At 36.1% G+C, this 22,933-nt stretch overlaps 1 protein-coding gene and 1 pseudogene across 5 annotated transcripts in view; both read right to left on the reverse strand.

The window, feature by feature from the left end:
* CCDC138 (coiled-coil domain containing 138) overlaps positions 1-22,933 on the reverse strand; it is a 140,643-nt gene that overhangs the window by 96,347 nt on the left and 21,363 nt on the right. For 3 of the 5 annotated variants that reach the window (XM_019434590.2, XM_019434592.2, XM_019434588.2), the window contains exons 6-10: positions 22,678-22,836; positions 15,636-15,755; positions 7,119-7,196; positions 6,914-7,021; positions 4,011-4,175 (exon numbers count right to left, since the gene is read on the reverse strand). In XM_019434590.2, the coding sequence (XP_019290135.2) occupies positions 4,011-4,175; positions 6,914-7,021; positions 7,119-7,196; positions 15,636-15,755; positions 22,678-22,836 (630 nt within the window). The remainder of the gene's footprint in view (positions 1-4,010; positions 4,176-6,913; positions 7,022-7,118; positions 7,197-15,635; positions 15,756-22,677; positions 22,837-22,933) is intronic. The other 2 variants (XM_019434589.2, XM_019434591.2) reach the window with 2 other exon arrangements.
* On the reverse strand, positions 4,713-6,042 carry LOC109258044 (ubiquitin thioesterase OTUB1-like; annotated as a pseudogene).

The raw sequence follows: 22,933 nt of genomic DNA on the forward strand, positions 1-22,933 counted from the left end.
ACAGAAATCAGTTGCATTCTTATACACTAACAATGAAGCAACAGAAAGACAAATAAAGAAACTGATCTCATTCACAATTGCACCAAGAACCATAAAATACCTAGGAATAAATCTAACCAAAGATGTAAAGGATCTGTATGCTGAAAACTATAGAAAGCTTATGAAGGAAATTGATGAAGATATAAAGAAATGGAAAAACATTCCGTGCTCATGGATTGGAAGAATAAATATTGTCAAAATGTCAATACTACCCAAAGCTATCTACACATTCAATGAAATTCCAATCAAAATTGCACCAGCATTCTTCTCAAAACTAGAACAAGTAATCCTAAAATTGATATGGAACCACAAAAGGCCCTGAACAGCCAAAGTAATTTTGAAGAAGAAGACCAAAGCAGGAGGCATCACAATCCCAGACTTTAGCCTCTACTACAAAGCTGTCATCATCAAGACAGCATGGTATTGGCACAAAAAGAGACACATAGACCAATGGAATAGAATAGAAACCCCAGAACTAGACCCACAAACGTATGCCCAACTAATCTTTGACAAAGCAGGAAAGAACATCCAATGGAAAAAAGACAGTCTCTTTAACAAATGGTGCTGGGAGAACTGGACAGCAACATGCAGAAGATTGAAACTAGACCACTTTCTCACACCATTCACAAAAATAAACTCAAAATGGATAAAGGACCTGAATGTGAGACAGGAAACCATCAAAACCCTGGAAGGGGAAAGCAGGAAGACCTCTCTGACCTCAGCCGTAGCAATTTCTTACTTGACACACCCCCAAAGGCAAGGGAATTAAAAGCAAAAATGAATTACTGGGACCTTATGAAGATAAAAGGCTTCTGCACAGCAAAGGAAACAACCGACAAAACTAAAAGGCAACCAACAGAATGGGAAAAGATATTTGCAAATGACATATCGGACAAAGGGCTAGTATCCAAAATCTATAAAGAGCTCACCAAGTCCACACCCGAAAAACAAATAATCCAGTGAAGAAATGGGCAGAAAACATGAATAGACATTTCTCTAAAGAAGACATCTGGATGGCCAACAGGCACATGAAAAGATGCTCAACGTCGCTCCTCATTAGGGAAATACAAATCAAAACCACACTCAGATACCACCTCACGCCAGTCAGAGAGGCCAAAATGAACAAATCAGGAGACTATAGATGCTGGAGAGGATGTGGAGAAACGGGAACCCTCTTGCACTGTTGGTGGGAATGCAAATTGGTGCAGCCACTCTGGAAAACAGTGTGGAGGTTCCTCAGAAAATTAAAAATAGACCTACCCTATGACCCAGCAATAGCACTGCTAGGAATTTACCCAAGGGATACAGAAGTACTGATGCATAGGGGCACTTGTACCCCAATGTTTATAGCAGCACTCTCAACAATAGCCAAATTATGGAAAGAGCCTAAATGTCCATCAACTGATGAATGGATAAAGAAATTGTGGTTTATATACACAATGGAGTACTACGTGGCAATGAGAAAGAATGAAATATGGCCCTTTGTAGCAATGTGGATGGGACTGGAGAGTGTTATGCTAAGTGAAATAAGCCATACAGAGAAAGACAGATACCACATGGTTTCACTCTTATGTGGATCCTGAGAGACTTAACAGAAACCCATGGGGGAGGGGAAGAAAGAAAAAAAAAAAAAAAAGGAGGTTAGAGTGGAAGAGAGCCAAAGCATAAGAGACACTTAAAAACTGAGAACAGGGGCGCCTGGGTGGCGCAGTCGGTTCAGCGTCCGACTTCGGCCAGGTCACGATCTCGCGGTCCGTGAGTTCGAGCCCCGCGTCAGGCTCTGGGCTGATGGCTCGGAGCCTGGAGCCTGTTTCCGATTCTGTGTCTCCCTCTCTCTCTGCCCCTCCCCCGTTCATGCTCTGTCTCTCTCTGTCCCAAAAAAAAAAAAAAAAAAAAAAAATGTTGGAAAAAAAAAAACAAAAAACAAAACTGAGAACAAACTGAGGGTTGATGGGGGGTGTGAGGGAGGGGAGGGTGGGTGATGGGTATTGAGGAGGGCACCTTTTGGGATGAGCACTGGGTGTTGTATGGAAACCAATTTGACAATAAACTTCATAGATTGAAAAAAAAATAACACTGATGCAGTGGCAGAAACAAAACAAAGCATAAGGCGGGGGGGGGGGCACCTGGGTGGCTCAGTCAGTTAGGCGTCTGATTGCTGATTTCAGCTCAGGTCATGATCTCATGGTTTGTGGGACTGAGCCCTGCACTGGACTTCTGCTCTGTCAGGGGCTTGGGAATCCCTGCTTGAGATTCTCTCTCTTCTCTCTCTGCCCCTCCCCTGCTCACTCACTCACTCTCTCTCAAAATAAAAAATACATATATAAATACATAAATAAATAAATAAGAAAGGATATGGGCTTAATTACACAAAAATGTAAAACTTTTATACAACATAGACTACTACTCTTTCTAAAATTCATATGGAATCTCCAGGCACAGTGAACAGACAAAAAACAATCTTGAAAAAGAACAAAGTTGAAGGTCTCACACTTCCTGATTTCAAACTTGCTGCAAAGCTACAGTAATCACAACAGTGTCATATTCACATAGAGATATAAAAACCAATGAGACAGAGAGCCCAGAAATAAGCCCTCACATACATGGTGAAATAATGTTTATCAAGGGTGCCAAGACCACTCAATGGGGAAAAGGACAGTCTCTTCAACAAACGGTGAGGGGAAAACTGGATATTCACTTGTGAAAAATGAAGTGGACGCTTATCTTACACCAGAGACAAAAAATTAACTGAAAATTAATCACAGCCTTAAATATAACTAAAATTGCACTAATTTCTAGAAGCTTTACTTGGCTTATGGCACTTTTCTTCCACCTTCAAAGCTAGCAAACATGGGCTGAGTCTCTGACCTGTTCTTCTGCTTTGTCTGGTTAAAAGCTCACATGACTACTGGACCCACTCAGACAACCTGGTCAATCTCTATTGGAAAGTCAGCTGATTAGCAAACCGTAATTCACTTCTGCCATATAACATAACATATGGAAAGGTTCCAGGGATTAGGATATGAGTATCTTGAAGGCCATTATTCTGCCAAGCAGAAAAGGCATTTAGAAGAAACATTTTAGTTACGTAAAGATGAAAACTGGAAATAATTTTGTCAAATGAAACCCTAGCCAATATTTAACAATTATGTAATTGTTTCTGAAAACACTAAACAAACAACTTTAGATGTCTACTCTTCAAAGTTTTAATATATTTCTTGTAGAATATAGTTGTCAACCTCTAATGACCACATATACTAACTAGAAATCATGAATACTAATATCCAAATTAATGTCTGTAACTTAAGAAAATGGTCATTTCTTTTTGTTAACGAGAAGCCCCTTACAAATAGACTTTTCATCCCTTCATGACAAAAAGTAAAACAAAATTATTTTAGTGGAAATCATGTGTTATCAATCAGGAATTGTTCGTATCACTGATCATTTGCCTAACTCTAGTATACAATTATTTTGCCATTTCTGGATTAAGATGTTAACTTCTAGTCTCTATCTTTAAAAAGAAATTCCCATTATGTTAAGAAAAATAAAAGTATGAATTAATTTTAATTAAGTCTGAAATGAATCTTTTAAGAACTATTGGTATGGTCAATTTTCTTTTTTTTTTTTTTTTCTTTTTTTTTTTTTTAAAGATTTTTTTAATGTTTATTTTATTTTTGAGACAGAGGGAGACAGAGCACGGATGGGGGAGGGTCAGAGAGAGGGAGACACAGAATCCGAAACAGGTTCCAGGCTCTGAGCGGTCAGCACAGAGCCCGACGCGGGGCTCAAACCCACAGACCGTGAGATCATGACCTGAGCCGAAGTCAGAAGCTCAATTGACTGAGCCACCCAGGCGCCCCTGGTCAATTTTCAATCAAAAATATTTTCAATATTTTTTCCCTTATAACATATACAATAGGCTTTCCAGTTTTGATCTTCATAAGTCATATGTATCAAATCAAGAAACAAACCTTTATACACTTCTCCTGAATATCATTTCTCTGAGAAGCAAATTTCAGTAGGGGCTTTTCACCATCCATTCCAGATTCTTCGCTTTTTAATTTACTAAGGTGGTGATCTGAAATCCAGTCCATGAAGACAGTTAAAAGTTCATAAACTTGTGCATTAAGTGGTACCTATATGTAAAAAATTAAACCAAACATATATTTCAGTTCACAACCTGATAAAATTTCAAAGACAAGTTTTAAATTTGGGGATTATAGAAAAAGTTACCTAAAGAATGCCATTAAAATATGTATTGAGAGTCTATCTCTGAGAGTCTATCAAACTGAAGTAAAGAACAAAATGCCAGAAAAATTTATAGATTCAATTACACTGATTTTAGTATTCCTTCAAATCACTTTTAGTCAATTTAATTCTACATTTATCACACATCTACCTTAAACAGGAAACTACACTAGATTTAGTTTTTTAGAAATCTGAAAAGACAAAGAAACAAAAGCAAATAAATAAAAAAGTAACATTAAGCAGACAGCAATCTACAAAATCAGAATGAGATTAGAGTTACATTATTCTGAACGAGTAATTTTAACCTGTTTTCTTCAAATGGAAACTTTAGATGACTTCAGTCATCATTAAGTACCGAGTAGAAATAAAACTGAGTTAATACAACATGGAAGGCTGTATAAGAGGAAAAAGGTCAGAGCGGGGGTATGAAATATTTCCATTTACAACCACAAAAAATATTTCTGAACATATGTGCTGCCTGGCAGAGGGCAGTGGCAGGCCAGGGCAGTGGCAGACAGGGGCAAGTCCTATTTGTAGAGGAAATCGTAGTTCCAGGAGGTAGAGAAGGTAGATCTTAGGCCCAGAGACTTCAGGGAAAGATGTGCAGGTTGGTGCTATACCCTCTGTGCAATCTCCTTCCACCCACCTGGATGGAACCCTGAGGGCGTGGGCTGGCATGATGACAAGAATGTGGTTACTATCCTCATACGTGGCCTCTACCTCCTGGTGGCAGAATTCCTTTACAGTGCACCCACCTTCAATGAAGTGCTCATACTACAGGAAGCCTGAGGTGAACAGTTGCAGGTAGACTAACAGAAAGTCCAAGGTCCTCTGGTTATTGAAGGAGGGCAACAAGTTGGCTACTTAGGTCTGCTTCTCCATCTGCTCAGTTAGGTCTATAAACATGGTGTGGAAATCTTCAACTGTGAACAGTGAAGCCCTGGGACACCAGGTCTTCTTTGATCTTGGCAGACACGGGCTTGAACTGCTAAAACTCCCTGCTGACATCCAGCAGCATTTCCACGTGGAGAATCCAAAACCTCGATAGAAGCTGTTCATATAAGGGCATCTGGGTAGCTCAGCAGTTAAGTATCCCACTTCAGCGTAAGTCATGATCTCCCAGTTTGTGGGTTTAAGCCCTACATTGGGCTCTCTGCTGGCAGCACGGAGCCCACTTTGGATGCTCTATCTCCCTCTCTCTCTCTGTCCCTCCCCTCTCTCAGAAATAAATAAACATTTAAGAAGGAGGAGGAGGAGGAGGAGGAGCAGCAGCAGCAGCAGCTGCTCACATAAAGCCTGGTCTTGCAGATGTATGAGAACTTTTGGTGGAGGTGCTCAATCTTCCAGTGATAGATGTCATCCAGCATATTCCCTGCATAGGATGGTGAGTTCTAGTAGCTCCAAGAAGAGAAGGTTCTGCATAGCAATCTTTTGCTGAATTTGGTCCTGAGTCATGATGTCTTCATCATAAGCCAGATAGTTAACACCTTCAGAGTCACACTGCCCAATGGTGGCTCCTGATTTTACTACTCAGATTCCACAAAAATCTTTAAACAGTGCTGTGTTCCCACTTTATGAAAATAAGTAGAGGATTTATAAAAATTATTAAAAACCCACATTGAGATATCACTACTCACCTACCGAAAGGTCAAAATGAAAAAGACTGAAAACAAATGTTGGCAAGGTTGTGGAGCAATCACAAAATTCATAGGAGTATAAAACGGTACAACAGCTTTGGAAAACTGGCAGTTTCATGAAAAGTCAAATATCTATGACCCATAAATTCTGGCCTTAGTTGTATTTCCAAGATGAATGAAAACACATGTCCGCTAAAAGCCTTGTACACAAATATTCTTAACAGCTTTATTCATAATAGACAAAAAATAGAAATAGCCCAGGTGTCTATCAACAGAAGAATAAACAAATTCTGTGATACAGTCATACAACGGAATACTACTGAGCAACTACAGAGGAACAAACTATTGATACACCCAATGTTATAATGAGTAAAATAAGCCTTACCCAAATGAATGCATACTATACAATCTCATTGACCTAAGTTCTAAAATAGGTAAAATGAATTCATGGTGATAGAATGCAGATTAGCAGCTACTTCTTACAAGGAAGAGCTGAGAAGGGACAAGGGAACTTTCTAGAGTGATGGAAATATTCTCTATCTAGTTGTAGGTTACAGGAGTATAGGCATTCTTCAATACTGACCAAACTATATACTTAACAATATGCATTATGTTACTGTAATTTATGCCTCAATGTAAAAAAATTATTAGGAAAAAATAAATAAATTAGAGCTCATTCAGGTGTGGATTGCAGTCTTGACAGAAAACATTGAAAGCTTATGGGTTCTTAAAACACAATGAATAATAAAGCTCTTATTAAGCTTAAGGTCCTGTGATCTGTCAATGTTACTAGGCCTGAAACACTACTGAAATACTTTGTTTTGCTTTTGTAAATAGAAGCATATTAGAAACATTATACAGCTATTTCTCTGTAAATGAATTATTATGGTGAATCTTTTCATATCAAAAAGGATAGAAAAAAAAGGTTCAAGAACAAAGAGAAAAAATGTCTTTGCCTTCTATTGGAGAAATTTTCAATCACATCATACCTTGTGAGTTTTTGAGACTGGTACTTTTTCTTGTCTTAAACTTTTCATTTCGTTAGCAGCATGGGAATTTCCTTTCAGTCTCTGTATTGTCATAAACTCATATTTCCTCTGCAACAGTGCATATCCATGAATTAAAACACAATTGTATTAAATGTGAGAAAACCCAAAGGCAATCATTTAAAATTCACTTGTGCAGGCAGCTTACCTGTAAATTATCTAAACGAGCTTGAACTCTCTTAGCCTGAATCTCCATCTTCTTGTTTTCTTCACTTACTTCATTTAACTACAGTGAGAAAATATTAAATATTTCAATATAAAACTTAAGCTGATTTCATACTAAAGATTTCCAAAATAATCTACTATTTTATCTAGTCTGGCTAACCACACAATGTAACAAAACAGAGGTAGCATTCATGATTAAAGAAAATCACAGCTGAGGGTAACTAGACTTATCTTGGAAATCATTTTGAAATGTATAAAAACATTGAATCACTATGATATACACCTGAAATTAACAGGATATTGTATGTCAATTATACTTCAACAATAAAATAAATTTTTTAATTAAAATAAAACACAGCTAAAAATCATTAGTCCTCAAAGTATTAACAGTATCTAAGTTTACTGCATTCTATAAAAATCTGTTAAGTCTCCTGATATCTTACAAGTATATGTTTTAATGGGAAAGATCTTTTAATTGAGCTTTTTATTGAACTATAATGTATGTATAGAAAAGTGTACAAATCATTAAAGCATGCAGTGTAATAAACTATTGAAATTGGATTAATATATAAATTTGGGAAGAACTGTCATGCTTAAAAATATTGAGTCTTCCCACCTATGATCATAACATAAACTTCAATTTATTTAGGTCTTCTTTATTTTATCTTAATAATGTTTTGTACTTTTCAGTATATATGTTATACACATCTTTATTTAGATTTAACCTGGATAGCTAATATTTTTTGATGTTATTATCTGTATCTTTCAATAAATAACATTTATTATCTGATTTTTGGTATATAAAAATACACCTGGTTTTTGAATATTGAACTTATATCCAAAGATTCTCCTAAATTTATTTAATTCTACTAACTTGTCTGTATACTTGTCTGTATACTTATCTTAATTCTACTTACTTGTTTGGATACCTCTGTATATAAGTACATAATCATATCATCAGTAGATAAGTCTTACTTCTTATTCCTTATTTTTCCAATCCTTATTTTCTACTTTTTTTTTTTTCCCTATTGCACTGACTAGCAATTTCATTATAGTGTTCAATAGAAACAGGAACAGTGAGGACACTTTGTTCTGATTTCAGAGGGAAAACATTTCAATAACCTATATTAAGTATGATTTTGCTGTTGGTTTTTTTTTTTGTAGATACTTATCAAAATTAAGTTTTCTTTTATTACTATTATCAACATGGTGCTCAATTTTATTATCAGCAGAAATTATGATTTTTCTACTCTTTTTCTACTCTTATTAGATGTGTTAATTTTCAAATGACAAATCACCTTTGTATTCCTGTATTAAATCCACTCAGTTGTATTATTTTTATGCATTGCTAGACTCAACCTGCTAACATTTAAAAATTTTACATCTATATTCATGTAACTGGTTTGAATTTTTCTTTTCTTGTAACATTCTTGACATGTTTAGTTTCAAGATTACACTGGCCTATTACAACAAGAAAGGGAGTTTTTCTCTTTTCCTATTTATATTTAAGACACAGGATGTTTCCTCCTTAATAGTCATTAGTTTTACTGTTCCTGGTCTTATTTTTCTGAACACTTTTAAAATTTTATCTTTATTTAATGTTTTTAGCAGTCTTAAAATTAAAGCAGTGTTCTTCTGTATGGTTTTCCTAAATATGTACCCTGCTTAGGCTTAACATACTTTCTTGAATCTGTAGGTTGCTGGGTTTGCTTGTTTGTTTTTTACCGTTTTGGATAGTGATTATTTCTCTTCCCATATTTTGTTTTTGCCCTATTATCCCTCTTATTTTTTATTTTATTTTATTTTTTTAATTTACATCCAAGTTAGTTAACATATAGTGCAACAATGATTTACCCATTTAGCCCATCCCCCCCCAACAACCCCTCCAGTAACCCTTTGTTTGTTCTCCATCTTAAGAGTCTCTTATGTTTTGTCCCCTCCCTATTTTTGTATTATTTTTGCTTCCCTTCTCTTATGTTCATCTGTTCTGTGTCTCAAAGTCCTCATATGAATGAAGTTATATATTTGTCTTTTTCTAATTTCACTTAGCAAAATACCCTCCAGTTCCACCCACATAGTTACAAACGGCAAGATTTAATTCTTTATGACTGCCGGGTAATACTCCATTGTATATATATACCACTTCTACTTTATCCATTCATCCATTGATGGACATTTGGGCTCTTTCCATACTTTGGCTATTGTTGATAGTGCTGCTATAAACATTGGGGTGCATGTGCCCCCTCGAAACAGCATACCTCTTCCCCTATGATAAATACCTAATAGTGCAATTGCTGGGTCGTAGGGTAGTTCTATTTTTAGTTTTTTGAGGAACCTCCATACTGTTTTCCAGAGTGGCTGCACCAGTTTGCATTCCCACCAGCAATACAAAGGAGATCATCTTTCTCCACATGCTCTCCAACATCTGTTGTTGCCTGGTTAATGTTAGCCATTCTGACAGGAGTGAGGTAGTATCTCATTGTGGTTTTGATTTGTATTTCCCTGATGATGAGTGATGTTGAGCATGTTTTCATGTGTTGGTTGGCCATCTGGATGTCTTCCTTGGAGAAGTATCTATTCATGTGTTTTGCCCATTTCTTCACTGGGTTATTTTTTTGGGGGTATTGAGTTTGATAAGTTCTTTATAAATTTTGGATACTAACCCTTTATCTGATATGTCATTTGCAAATATCTTCTCCCATTCTGTCGGTTGCCTTTTAGCATTGCTTGTGCAGAAGCTTTTTATTTTGATGAGGTCCCAATAATTCATTTTTACTTTTGTTTCCCTTGCCTCCCTTGTTTCCCTTGACGTGTTGAGTAAGAAGTTGCTGCAGCCAAGATCAAAGAAGTTTTTGCCTGCTTTCTCCTCAAGGATTTTGATGGCTTCCTGTCTCACATTTAGGTCTTTCATCCATTTTGAGTTTATTTTTGTGGATGGTGTAAGAAAGTGGTCCAGGTTAATTCTTCTGCATGTTGCTGTCCAGTTTCCCCAGCACGACTTGCTGAAGAGACTGTCTTTATTCCATTGGATATTCTTTCCTGCTTTGTCAAAGATTAGTTGGCCATACGTTTTTGGATCCATTTTTGGGTTCTCTATTCTGTTCCATTGATCTGAGTGTCTGTTTTTGTGCCAGTACCATACGGTCTTGGTGATTACAGCCTTGTAATACAGCTTGAAGTCCAGGATTGTGATGACTCTTGCTTTGGTTTTCTTTTTCGAGATTGCTTTGGCTATTCGGGGTCTTTTCTGGTTCCATTCAAATTTTAGGATTATTTGTTCCAGCTCTGTGAAGAATGGTGTTATTTTGATAGGGATTGCATTGAATATGTAGATTGCTTTGGATAGTGTTGACATTTTAACAATATTTGTTCTTCTTATCCAGGAGCATGGAATATTTTTCCATTTTTTTGTTTATTCTTCAACTTCTTTCATAAGCTTTCTACTGTTTTCAATGTAGAGAGTTCTCACCTCTTTGGTTAGATTTCTTTCTAGGGATTTTATGGTTTTTGGTGCAATTGTAAATGGGATTGATTCCTTGATTTCTCTTTCTGTTGCTTCATTGTTGTTGTGTAGGAATTCAACCGATTTCTATGCATTGATTTTATATCCTGCAACTTTGCTGAATTCATGAATCAGTTCTAGTGGTTTTTTGGTGGAATCTTTTGGGTTTTCCATATAAAGCATCATATCATGTGCAAAGAGTGAAAGTTTGACCTCCTCCTGGCCAATTTGGATGCCTTTTGTGTTGCCTGACTGCTCAAGTTAAGACTTCCAATACTATGTTGAATAACAGTGGTTACGAGTGGACATCCCTGTCTTGTTCCTGACCTTAGGAGGAAAGCTCTGTTTTTCTCCATTGAGGATGATATTAGCATTGGATTTTTCATATGTGGCTTTTATGATCTCGAGGTATGATCCTTCTATCCCTATTTTCTCAGGGTTTTTATCAGAAAGGATGCTGTGTTTTGTCGAATGCTTTCTCTGCATCTATTGAGAGGATCATGTGGTTCTTATCCTTTCTTTTATTGATGTGATGAATCACATTGATTGTTTTCCAGATACTGAACCAGCCCTGCATCCCAGGTATAAATCCCACTTGGTCGTGGTGAATTATTTTTTTCAATGTATTGTTGGATTTGGTTGGCTAATGTCTCGTTGAGGATTTTTGCATCCATGTTCATCAGGGAAATTGGTCTGTAGTTCTCCTTTTTAATGGGGTCTTTGGTTTTGGAATCAAAGTAATGCTGGCTTCATAGAAAGAGTTTGGAAGTTTTCCTTCTATTTCTATCTTTTGGAACAGCTTCAAGAGAATAGGTGTTAACTCTTCCTTAAATGTTTGGTAGAATTCCCCTGGAAAGTCACCTGCCCTGGACTCTTGATTTTTGGGAGATATTTGATTACTAATTCAATTTCTTTACTGGTTATGTGTGTGTTCAAATTTTCTACTTCTTCCTGTTTCACTTTTGGTAGTTTATATGTTTCTAGGAATTTGTCCATTTCTTCCAGATTGCCCATTTTATTGGCATACAGCTGCTCATATTCTATTATTGTTTTTATTTCTTCTGTGTTGCTTGTGATCTCTTTCATTCTTGACTTGGGTCCTTTCCTTTTTCTTTTTGATCAAACTGGCTAGTAATTTATCAAGCCCTATTATCTCTTTTTGAATTCCCATGTTAAAACTTTTAACAAATGTTTCTTATTCTTTCTCCACTCAATGTTTTCATTTCAAGATTTTTTAGGAAATGATCCTCCAGTTCATTAATCCTAACTTCTGCTGTGACTTATCTACTGTTAAATCCTTTCACTGGAGTTTTGAAATTCAATTAGTGCATTTTTTAGTTTTAGAATTTCAATTTAATTCCTTTTTACATATTCTGCTTCTCTAATGAAGTTCTCAATCTTTTTTTCCTACTTATTTGAACATATTAATCACTTTCTGAACTTTAAAAAGAACTTTTTTTTATGTTTATTTATTTTTCAGGGAGAGAGAGACAGAATGAGAGTGGGCAAGGGGCAGAGAGAAAGGGAGACACAGAATCCTAAGCAGGCTCCAGGCTCTGAACTGTCAGCACAAAGCCCGACGCAGGGCTTGAACTCACAAACCCTGAGATCATGACCTGAGCCGCAGTCAGACGCTTAACCAACTGAGCCACCCAGGCATCCTTATCAGTTTTTTAATCGTAATCATCATTTTAAAGTCATGGTTAGTAGCTCCAATATCTGGATCACTCGCAGGTATATTCATATTGTCTGGGGCATTTTTGTTCTCTTCATAGTCATGTGATTCTGCCCTTAGTGCAATTATTAATTTCATACAGAATGACTAAGAAAATTTACAAATTCTATGCACATATCTTCTTTCAAAGAGGGCTCACTCTAAGAGCTCAAATGTCCATCGATAGATGAATAGATAAAGATGTGGTATATGTATACAATGAAGTATTACTCGGTAATCAAAAAGAATGAAATCTTGCCATTTACATCTATGTGGATGGAACTAGAGAGTATTATGATAAGTGAAATTAGTCAGAGAAAGACAAATATGACTTCACTCATATGACGACTTTAAGACACAGAACAGATGAACACAAGGGAAGGGAAGCAAAAATAACATAAAAACAGGGATGGGGACAAAACATAAGAGACTCTTAAATATGGAGAACAGAGAGTTACTGGAGGGGTTGTGGGAGGGGGGAAGGGCTAAATGGGTCAGGGGCATTAAGGAATCTACTCCTGAAATCACTGTTGCACTGTCTGCTAACTAACTTGGATGTAAATTTAAAAAATCAAATAAAAAAAAAAAGAGGGCTCATTCTAGGTATTCAAAATGGAGACTGATTACTCTAAATAGGAACTAAGATCATTTAGGAAATTTCAATCAGAGGAGGGTTCCATCTACCTCTAATTTGCCTCTTCCTAGAGTGCAACCCTGCTGCTTTTTTTTTTTTAATATATGAAATTTATTGTCAAATTGGTTTCTATATAACCCAGTGCTCATCCCAAAAGATGCCCTCTTCAATGCCCATCACCTACCCTTCCCTCCCTCCCCCCTCCCACCCCCCCATCAACCCTCAGTTTGTTCTCAGTATTTAAGAGTGTCTTCCCTGCTGCTTTTTCAACCGAGGACCTATGTTGTCCACAGGGACTCTCCAGCCTGGTGAGTCCTGAATATTAATCCTTGCCTCCTCAGCTTAGCATGACTTAACGGACTTGTTATCATTGATGTTGTTATTATTGTTTCAAACTTATTTATGCCCACTGGTGCCACAAATTACTACTTAAGACAGTCATGGAAATAACTTACCTTTTTATTTAGCAATTTTGAAATGCAGTTGAGCCTTAAGCCATGTGTGCGTTAGGGGTGTTGACCCCCAGGCAATAAAAAATTCATATAGAACTTCTGACTCCCCAAACTTAACTACAATAGCTTACTGTTGACCAGAAAAGCCTTAGTGATAACAGTCAATTAACACATAATTCGTATGTTTTACTCCTATATACTATGTTCTTACAATAAATAAGCTAGAGAAAACAAAATGTTATTAAGAAAATCCTAAGGAAAATATATTTACAGTACTGTACTACTTATCAAAAAAAATCTGCATATAAGTGTAACAGTGCAAACCCGTGTTGTTCAAGGGTCAGCTGTATATATCATTCATAGTGCAAACTATAGCCCATGGGCCAAATCTGAACACTGTTGTTATAAAGTCTTATTAGAACACAGCCATACTCACTCACTTATTGACTATAGTTGCTTTTGCATTACGTCAGAGTTGAGTCATTGTGACAGACTGTATGGCTCACAGAGTCCAAAGTATTTACTATTTCATCCTTAACAGAAAACAAAAAACGATCCCTTATCCACACTAAACAAAGTAACTATAAAAAAGCACCCCGGGGACACCTGATTGGTTCAGTTAGTTAAGCATCTGACTCTCAATTTCGATGCAGGTCATAAACTCGCAGTTCATGATTTCAAGCCCCACATCAGGCTCTGCGCTGACAGTGGGGAGTCTGCTTAGGATTCTCTCTCTTCCTCTCTCTTTACCCCTACCCCACTTGTGTTCTCTCGTTCATGTGCTCTCTCTCTCTCAAAATAAATGAACTTAAAAAATTGTTTTAAAAAGCATTCTGCCAGTTGGTACCAAAGGGTTTCTCCCAAGCTTTTTCAGTTTGGACATACTAGATCAAAAATCCAATTATCAATAGGTTGATCACTTAATAATTACATATCCACTCCGCTCACCAGATACTGATACAAACACATGCAAGACTATTAAGAATTGTACAACCTTAAAAGATAGGTATAGGCAACAATGCTCCTTGGCTAGTAGTTAAAGAAACCCTTCTCAAAAAAAATGTGCTAGAGTTGTCTGGTGACAGATAGTACCTACACTTGTGGTAAGAACAGCATAACATACAAAGTTGTCAAATCATTAATTTGTACGCCTGAAACTAATACAATGTTGTGTGTCAACTACAATTTAAAAAAGAGAGGGAGAGAGCACTACACTGAGTGTGATGGGAAAAAGTAATCTCACCAGGGATAAAGCAGGCTTCCAAACAACAGTAAGTGAAGGCCATACTCCAACTGTGGGAGGCCATAAATGAATTCAGAGAAGCCAAAGAACTTAGATCAAATGAGAAACAGTATCCCTAGTTATCAAGGCCACTGAGAAAAGCTGTAACAAGCCGTGACTACAGGACATCAAAAAGAGAAACTGAGAACATATAGCTAGCTACCTAAGGAATTCCAGGATTCATATTATCTCTGAGAGTCTGAGCTTAGAATCCATATAGTTTTCCAGCCCAAAGCTTTGAAGTGACTGGGTTTAGCCCAGTTTCTGCTCATCTACTTCTCCTCTTCCCACAAATACACACACAATCAGTCTCTCATCTCTCTTCAACATATTCTTTCACATCTTTCAGTCAAAAACTGGCAAAAGTTAAACAAAAAAAGAAAAACAGATACAACTCATAAAAATATTTGCAACTTCAGTATTAAGTAGCAACCGAGATTACATCACACACATAATCACAGTACAACATGATAGCACTCTATACTCATGGGACTACAAGCAATGTGTAGGCTTCCTTCTAGTACACTGCCTAGCACATAATAGATACCCAGAAAATAAACGAATGTTAAATAAGCAGTGGTGTAAAATAGCAGTTAAAAGAAGTAGTATTAGATTAGCTAAATGCCTAAAAATCCCCAGGTTATCAAGCAGGTTTTTTTGCTTGTTTTTAATTTTAAAAATTTCAAATTGCAAAAGCATCTCAACTAGTTGCTAAAATAGATGATGAAAAACCAAAAGCTTAAGAATACCATATTTATATTTGGAAGTATTATACAAAATAAAGTTAGCAAATAAAGTTAATAAAAAAATTTCTCTAGATAGAATATATCCTAAGACTTTGATAAATAATTTAAGTATAGATGATAAAAGTTTTAAGAGTATTTTGAAATCTAGTATATACTAAAATAGATCTTACCTGCTTTTTTAAGTTATCATTCAATTCTTTTAATGCATCAAAAGAGGACCTTAGCCTCTTACTTTCTTTATTTCTTTCCTTAAGAACTTCAGTTAAGTGCTCAACTTCTGCACTGTGCTGCTAGAAGGGGAAAAAAAATCTGATTTAAAAATTAGGTGTGGATTCCATGCCACAAATGGCTACTGAACACAAAGTAATTAAAAATTAGAACTCCTCTGGGCGCATGGTTGGCTCAGTCAGTTAAGCATCCAATTCTTGATTTCAGCTCAGGTAATGATCTCAACAGTCATGGGATCAAGCCCTGTGTCAGGCTCACCGTTGATGGACCAGAGCCTGCTTGGGATTCTCTCTCTCCTTCTCTCTCTGCCCCTCTGTGCCTCGTGCACGTGAATGCTCCCCCTCTCTCTCAATGTAAACATTAAAAAAAAAAAAATAGAACTCCTTGAATCAGGACTTTTATCAATGTATTTAAGCATATATGACTAATACCACAATTAATTATAAAAACTATGTCATCAAACAAAGTAATAACTAAGCATTGAAAACATTTGTTAAGTACTTACTAAAAAAACTATTTTGTGCTTCTGCTCAAAAGAGTCCACTGAAACTCACTAAAATAATTTCTTTCACACCATGGAATGATAAAACAATGAAGGGTTTCTGATCTTTTTTTTTTTTTTTTTTAATGTTTGAGAATGTGAGTGAGTGGGTGTGAGAGAAGGAGGGGCAGTGAAAGGGAGAGAAAGAATCCCAGCAGGTTCTCTGCCTCAGTGCAGAGCCTGAGGCAGGGCTCAATCTCACAAATAGTGAGATCATGACCCAAGCTGAAACCAGAGTCAGGCACTTAAACCAACTGAGCCACCCAGGCTCCCTGGGTTTCTGATCTTCTTCAAGAGTCTGGTTAGCAATTCATAGCTTTATAAGTTAAAATTTAAGATTTAAGTTACCCTGAGGAATAAATATCCATAGATATAGAACTAATTTCTTATTCTCATAAAGTAGCTAATTGTTTACATCTCAAATTTAAAAACATATTAATATATCTGAGTCTTTTTAATTTTTTTTTTTTAACGTTTATTTATTTTTGAGACAGAGACAGAGCATGAACGGGGGAGGGTCAGAGAGAGGGAGACACAGAATCTGAAACAGGCTCCAGGCTCTGAGCTGTCAGCACAGAGCCCGATGCGGGGCTCGAACTCACAGACCACAAGATCATGACCTGAGCCGAAGTCGGCCACTTAACTGACTGAGCCACCCAGGCGCCCCAATATATCTGAGTCTTAAACTATTTGACTTTCCTTAATCAGTTTTATAAATAATTGAAATCAATTAACCTTCTAATCACATTTAAACGAGATAGCACTTTTTGATTTAAAGTACAGATACATGTCACCTTTTATTCTCAATTTATTCATAATGTATTAAAACAAGCAAATTTCTATATGAAATTAAAAAATTGAGTTAATTTCTTTCTTCCAAGTAATCATATAGGAACTATTTAAAAAAAGGCTGTTATCTTTACACTTAAGAATAGCAGACAAATCTAAAGAGAAAAAAAATCAAGAAGTCTAGTATGGAAACCTCTTGAGAATCCAAGCATTTCTTCTTTTGCCCTGTTTAAAAATCCAACCACGTGAAAACATTAGCTTTATGCAATTTTATTATTACATTAAATGATTCTTTAAATAACTTAGTATCTAACCACAAATACAGGTATTTCAAACATTAGGTTAACATTCTCATTGTCCAAATTTTTCCAAATCGAAAAGATGTTAAAAATAGGATATGAGTTCCATTTCCGGAATGGCAAGATAAGCCCACTACATTCTAGTTCTGTTACTGATTACAACTGAAAACCTTAGACAAAACACAAAAAGTAACCCTAAAGACTGTAAAACGTAAACAGAAATAGGGAATTGTAGCAGTCTTGCCCCAGGGCAGGCCCCCAGCACTCTGAAGTGCAGCAGAGCACTGTAGGCTGCTAAACTGAGAGAAACTCTGCCTTTACAGTCAGGGAAGCCAGGAAAAGGGCCACTGTGAGCCACGGAATGTGTGCAGTATCTCAGAGAAGAGACTCAGAAAAAGAATCTTTTCATTCAGGTGTACAAACACCTGTAGAAATCTGGCTTAACTCTAAGCATAGCACAAACAAAAGTGGCAAAGCAAAGGTGGAGAGATCAGAGTTTGGTTTAAAAATACCACCCACATCTCAAACTAACCCCCAATTCTGCAAGCATGGGAAAGACACAGGCACCATACTAAGGGTCTTGAGAACTGAACTGATTTAAACCATTGCCTGAGTATTAGAGTAAACCTAAGTGGCACAGGTACAACTCCAAAGCTTTGAAAACTGAACTGAGATTGGGTCACTTCCCACAGAAGGTGAGAAAGAACCCTGGCCTAAATCTAATGAGGATGGAATAGGGAAAATGGAGTATGAAGATCCTGAGCTCACCTCTTCTCATGAACACACCAAGGTTGCAACTATATGGACAGCAACTCCCTCTGAGAATGACCTGAAGACTAGCAGGACAGCTCTTTCACAGGTAAAAACATAAAGAAACAGACACATCAAGAAGGGTGAGAGATAGGGCTCCTGGGTGGCTCAGTGGGTTGGGCATCCAACTTTGGCTCAGGTCCTGATCTCACAGCTCATGAGTCTGAGCCCTGAATCTGGCTCTGTGCTGACAGCTCGGAGCCTGGAGCCGGTTTTGGATTCTGTCTCCGTGTCTCTCTGTCCAGCCCTGCTCACGCACTATTTGTCTGCCTCTCTCTATCTCAAATATAAAAAAAATAATAATAATAATAATCATAACAATAAAAGAATTTTTAAAAAAAGTACACAATCTTCCAAAACTGAATCAGGAAACAGAAAATCTGAACAGAACAATTACTAGTAATGAAATTGAATCAGTAATCAAAAACTGTCAACAGCTAGCTTCAGAGGTGAATTCTACCAAACATTCAAAGAGTTAATACCTATTCTTCTCTCAAGTATTCCCAAAAAAATTTAAGAGGAAGGAATGCTTCCAAATTCACTCTGAGGCCAGGATTACCCTGATTTATTCCAGGGATGCAAGAATGGCTCAATATTCACACACCTATGTGATATGACACATTAAAATAATGAAGGATAAAAACCATATGGTCATCTCAACAGATGCAGAAAAAACATTTATCAAAAGGCAACATCCATTCATGATAAAAACTGTTAACAAAGTGAGTACAGAGGGAACATACCTCAACGTAATAAAGGCCATACATTGGAAAGCTATAGCTAGCATCATACTCAAAGGTGAAAGCTACAAGCTTTTACTCTAAGATTAGGAATAAGACTAGAATGCCTACTTTTACCACTTTTATTCAACACAGCATTGGAAGTCCTAGCCACAGCAATCAGACAGGAAAAAGAAATAAAAGACATCCAAGTTGGTAAGGAAGATGTAAAACTGTCACTATCTGCAGATGACATTATATTCTATATAGTAAACCATAAAGAATTCACCAGAAACTATTAGAATATATGAATTCAGTAAAGTTGCAGGATACAAAATTAATATACAGAAATCAGTTGTGTTTTTATACTAATACCATAATAGCAGAAAGAGAAATTAAGAAAACAATCATACTAACAATTGCACTAAAAACAATAAGAATACCTAGGAATTAATTTAACCAAGGAGGTGAAAGACCTTTACTCTGAAAACTATATGACATTAATAAAAGAAATAGAAGATGTCACAAATAAATAAGATATACCATGCTCATGGATTAAAACAACTAATACTGTTAAAATGCCCATACTACCTAACGTAATCTACAGATTGAATGCAATCCTTACCAAAATACCAACAGTCTTTTTCACATAACTAGAACAAATAATACCACAAAAGACCCAAAACAGCCAGAGCAACTTTAAGAAGAACAAACTTGGAGGTATCATCCTCGCACTTTTCCAACAATACTGCAAAGCTATAGTTATCAAAACAGTATAGTGTTGGCACAAAAACTGACATGGAGATCAAGGGAACAGAACAGAGGGCCCCAAAATAAATTCACACTTATATGGTAAAGTAATCTACAACAAAGGAGGAAAGAAGATACAATGGGGAAAGAGTCTCTTCAATAAATAGTGCTGAGAAAACTAAAAAGCTACATACAAAAGAATGAAACTTTCTTAATTTAGGAAAACACTCTCTCATACCATATATAAAAATAAATTAGGAATGAACTAAAGATCTAAATGTAAGACCTGAAACCATAAAACTCCTAAAAGAAAACAAGGGTATTAAACTTCTGGATATCAGTCTTAGCAATGTTTTTTTGGTCTGTCTCTTCAGACAAGGGCAACAAAAACAAAAATAAACAATTGGGGGGAAAAAAACCACAACTGGGTCTACATCAAACTAAAAACCTTTTGAACAGTGAAGGAAACAATAAAACAAAAAAGCAACCTACTGAACAAGAGAAGATACTTGCAAATTATATATCCAATAAATGTGGATACTGGTTAATACTCAAAATATATAAAGAACTCATACAACTCAACACCAAAATAAACAATCCAATTAAAAAATGGGAAGTGGACCTGAACAGATACTTTTCCAAAGACATACTGATGGCCAACAGGTACATGAAAAAAATGCTCAATCCACTAAAATTGTCAGGGAAATGCAAATCAAAACCACAATGAGATATCACCTTATACCAGTCAGAATGGCTTGTATCAAAAACACAAGAAATAACAAGTATTGGTAAGACGTGAGGAAAGGGTAACTTTGTGCACTGGTGGTGAAAATGTAAATTGATACAGACACTCTGGAAAGCACTATGGAAGTTCCTCAAAAAATTAGAAATAAAAACACCATATGATCCAGCAATCCCACTGTTGGTTATTTACCTAAAGAAAATGAAAACATTAATTTCAAAAGATATATGCATACCTATGTGCACTGCAGCATTATTTACAATAGCTAAGATATGGAAGAAACCTCAGTGTCCACTGATAGATGAATGGATAAAGATGTGGTATAAATCCACAATGGAATAGTACTCAGACGTAAAAAAGAATGAAATTCTACCATTTGTGACAACATGAAGGAACCTAGAGGGTATTATGCTAAGTGAAAGAAGTCAGAGAAAGACAAATACCACATGATTTCACTTATATATAAAATCTAAAAACAAAACAAATGAACAAACAAAATAAAACAGAAACAGACTCCTAAAAGAAAGAACTGGTGGTGACTGCCAGATGGGAGGGGAGGAGGTAGGCAGTAGGAAAAACGGGTGAAGGTGGTCAAAAGGCACAAACTTCCAGTTATAAAATTAAATAAATCAGGGATGTAAAGTACACCATAGAGAATATAGTTAATAATATTGTAATAGCATTCATTATATAGTGACAGATGGTAACTAGTTTATCGTGGTGAGCATTTCATAATATATATAAAAGTTGAATCACTATGTTGTACATCTGAAACTAACATAAGGTCCATAAGCTATACTTCAATTTATAAACAAACAACTCAATTGGGTTGACTGCTTAAAAAAAGAAACATTCTCCAGAGGATTATAACCAGATCCAGAATCTGTATAATATCCACAAAGTCCCAAATATAATCCAAAAGTCACTGAACATGCAAAGAACAAGAAAAATGTGACTATGTCGCAAGAAAAATACCAATCCTTACATGACCCAGATGTTGAATTTTTAGGTGTGTTCTATGAGGTAAATACAAATGAATACAAATGAAAGATAAAAATGCTCATGAGGAAAATTAAACATAATTTTAAAAAGAACCTAATTAGCAATTTTAGAACATTAAAATATCAGAAACAAAAAATTCACTAGATGATCTCAGTAGCAACATGGATATGCAAGGATAAACAATGAACATAACGACAGACAACAGATATTATCAAATCTGAAGAGCACAGAAGAAATAGACGAGGAAAAAGGAGCAGAGCCTCAGCAGTTTGTAACAGCAAAAGACCTAACATATGAGTCACTGGAGACACAGAAGGAGGAGAAAGCAGTTGGAACATAAAAAATATTTGAAGAAACACTGGTTGAAAACTTCCCAAATTTGGTAAAAGACATTCATCTACAAAGTCAAGATGTTCAGGGAACCCCAAACAGGGTAAACTCAAAGAAAAACATGTGGAGATACCTCCTAATTGAATTGCTGCTGAAAACCACAGATAAAGAAAAATCACAATTCTATTTACATGACATTCTGGGAAAGGCAGAAGTACAGGGACAGAAAATAGGTCAGGGGTTGCCAGGGCAGGGTGCAGGGAGCAGGGAGAGATAACTACAAAGGAGTGTAAGGAAACCTTTGGGGTGCTAGAATTATTCTTTATCAGAATTATGGTGGTGATTACAAGACTATATGCATTTTTCAAAACAGAATGAAATTCATTCTCTGTAAGTTACACAGATAGTAATGTATCTATTGATATGAAAGAAAGTATACTATATCACCTAGATAATATTCTTGAGAAAAATATTTAACCTGAATAAAATCCTTAGCAAATCCATCCAGGACATGACATAAGACTGCTGGCCTGGAATCTTCAAAGAAAGGTCTTACAAAAAGAAAACTGGTTGACTGCTCTACATCCAAAGAAACCAAAAAGACATAAAAATCAAATGTAATGCAAAAATTCTGTCTAGTTCTTTGATCAGAAAATAAAAACAAAAGATTTCAAGGCCCAACTGGGAAAGTGAATGTGGACTGTGTATTACATTAAATTATTCAAGTACCATTAATTTCCTAATATGTTAACCATGCAGCAAATGCCCTTATGCTTACTTAGGAGACACATAGTCCTAAGATTAAGTAGTGATAATACTAAGGAAGTATTTAGGGGTGTTGAGTCATGATTTTTGCAAATGAGTTTCAAATGGCTCAGGAAAAAATACGTGGGGGGAAGGGAGGTTGGAGAAGAATGTGACAAAATGCTAAGATCTAGTGAATCTAAATTAAGAAGAAAAACACAAATTATATTACTATGAAATCAAATGCTATATAGTTACCTCCTTCATAATCTGAAATCTTGTAAGAACCTCTTCTTCGACACCTTTAATTTTACTCAAAGCAGTTTCATGTCTGAAAAGCAGTTGTTCTCTTTCAACTAAAAAACGTTCCCGCTTTTGAAGTTCTTCAGCAAACTCCTGTTGGGCTGCAGTTTCACACTGTATTAAAATGTCAGATTCAAGTGTTTTTAGAAAATATATTCACAAACTCTACAAATTATGTTTTTATTTACTGAGGTTGTAGCTTAATCAAATG

This window comes from Panthera pardus, unplaced genomic scaffold, assembly GCF_024362965.1.
Source record: "Panthera pardus isolate Hobbes unplaced genomic scaffold, ASM2436296v1 HiC_scaffold_25, whole genome shotgun sequence".
NCBI lineage: Eukaryota > Metazoa > Chordata > Mammalia > Carnivora > Felidae > Panthera > Panthera pardus.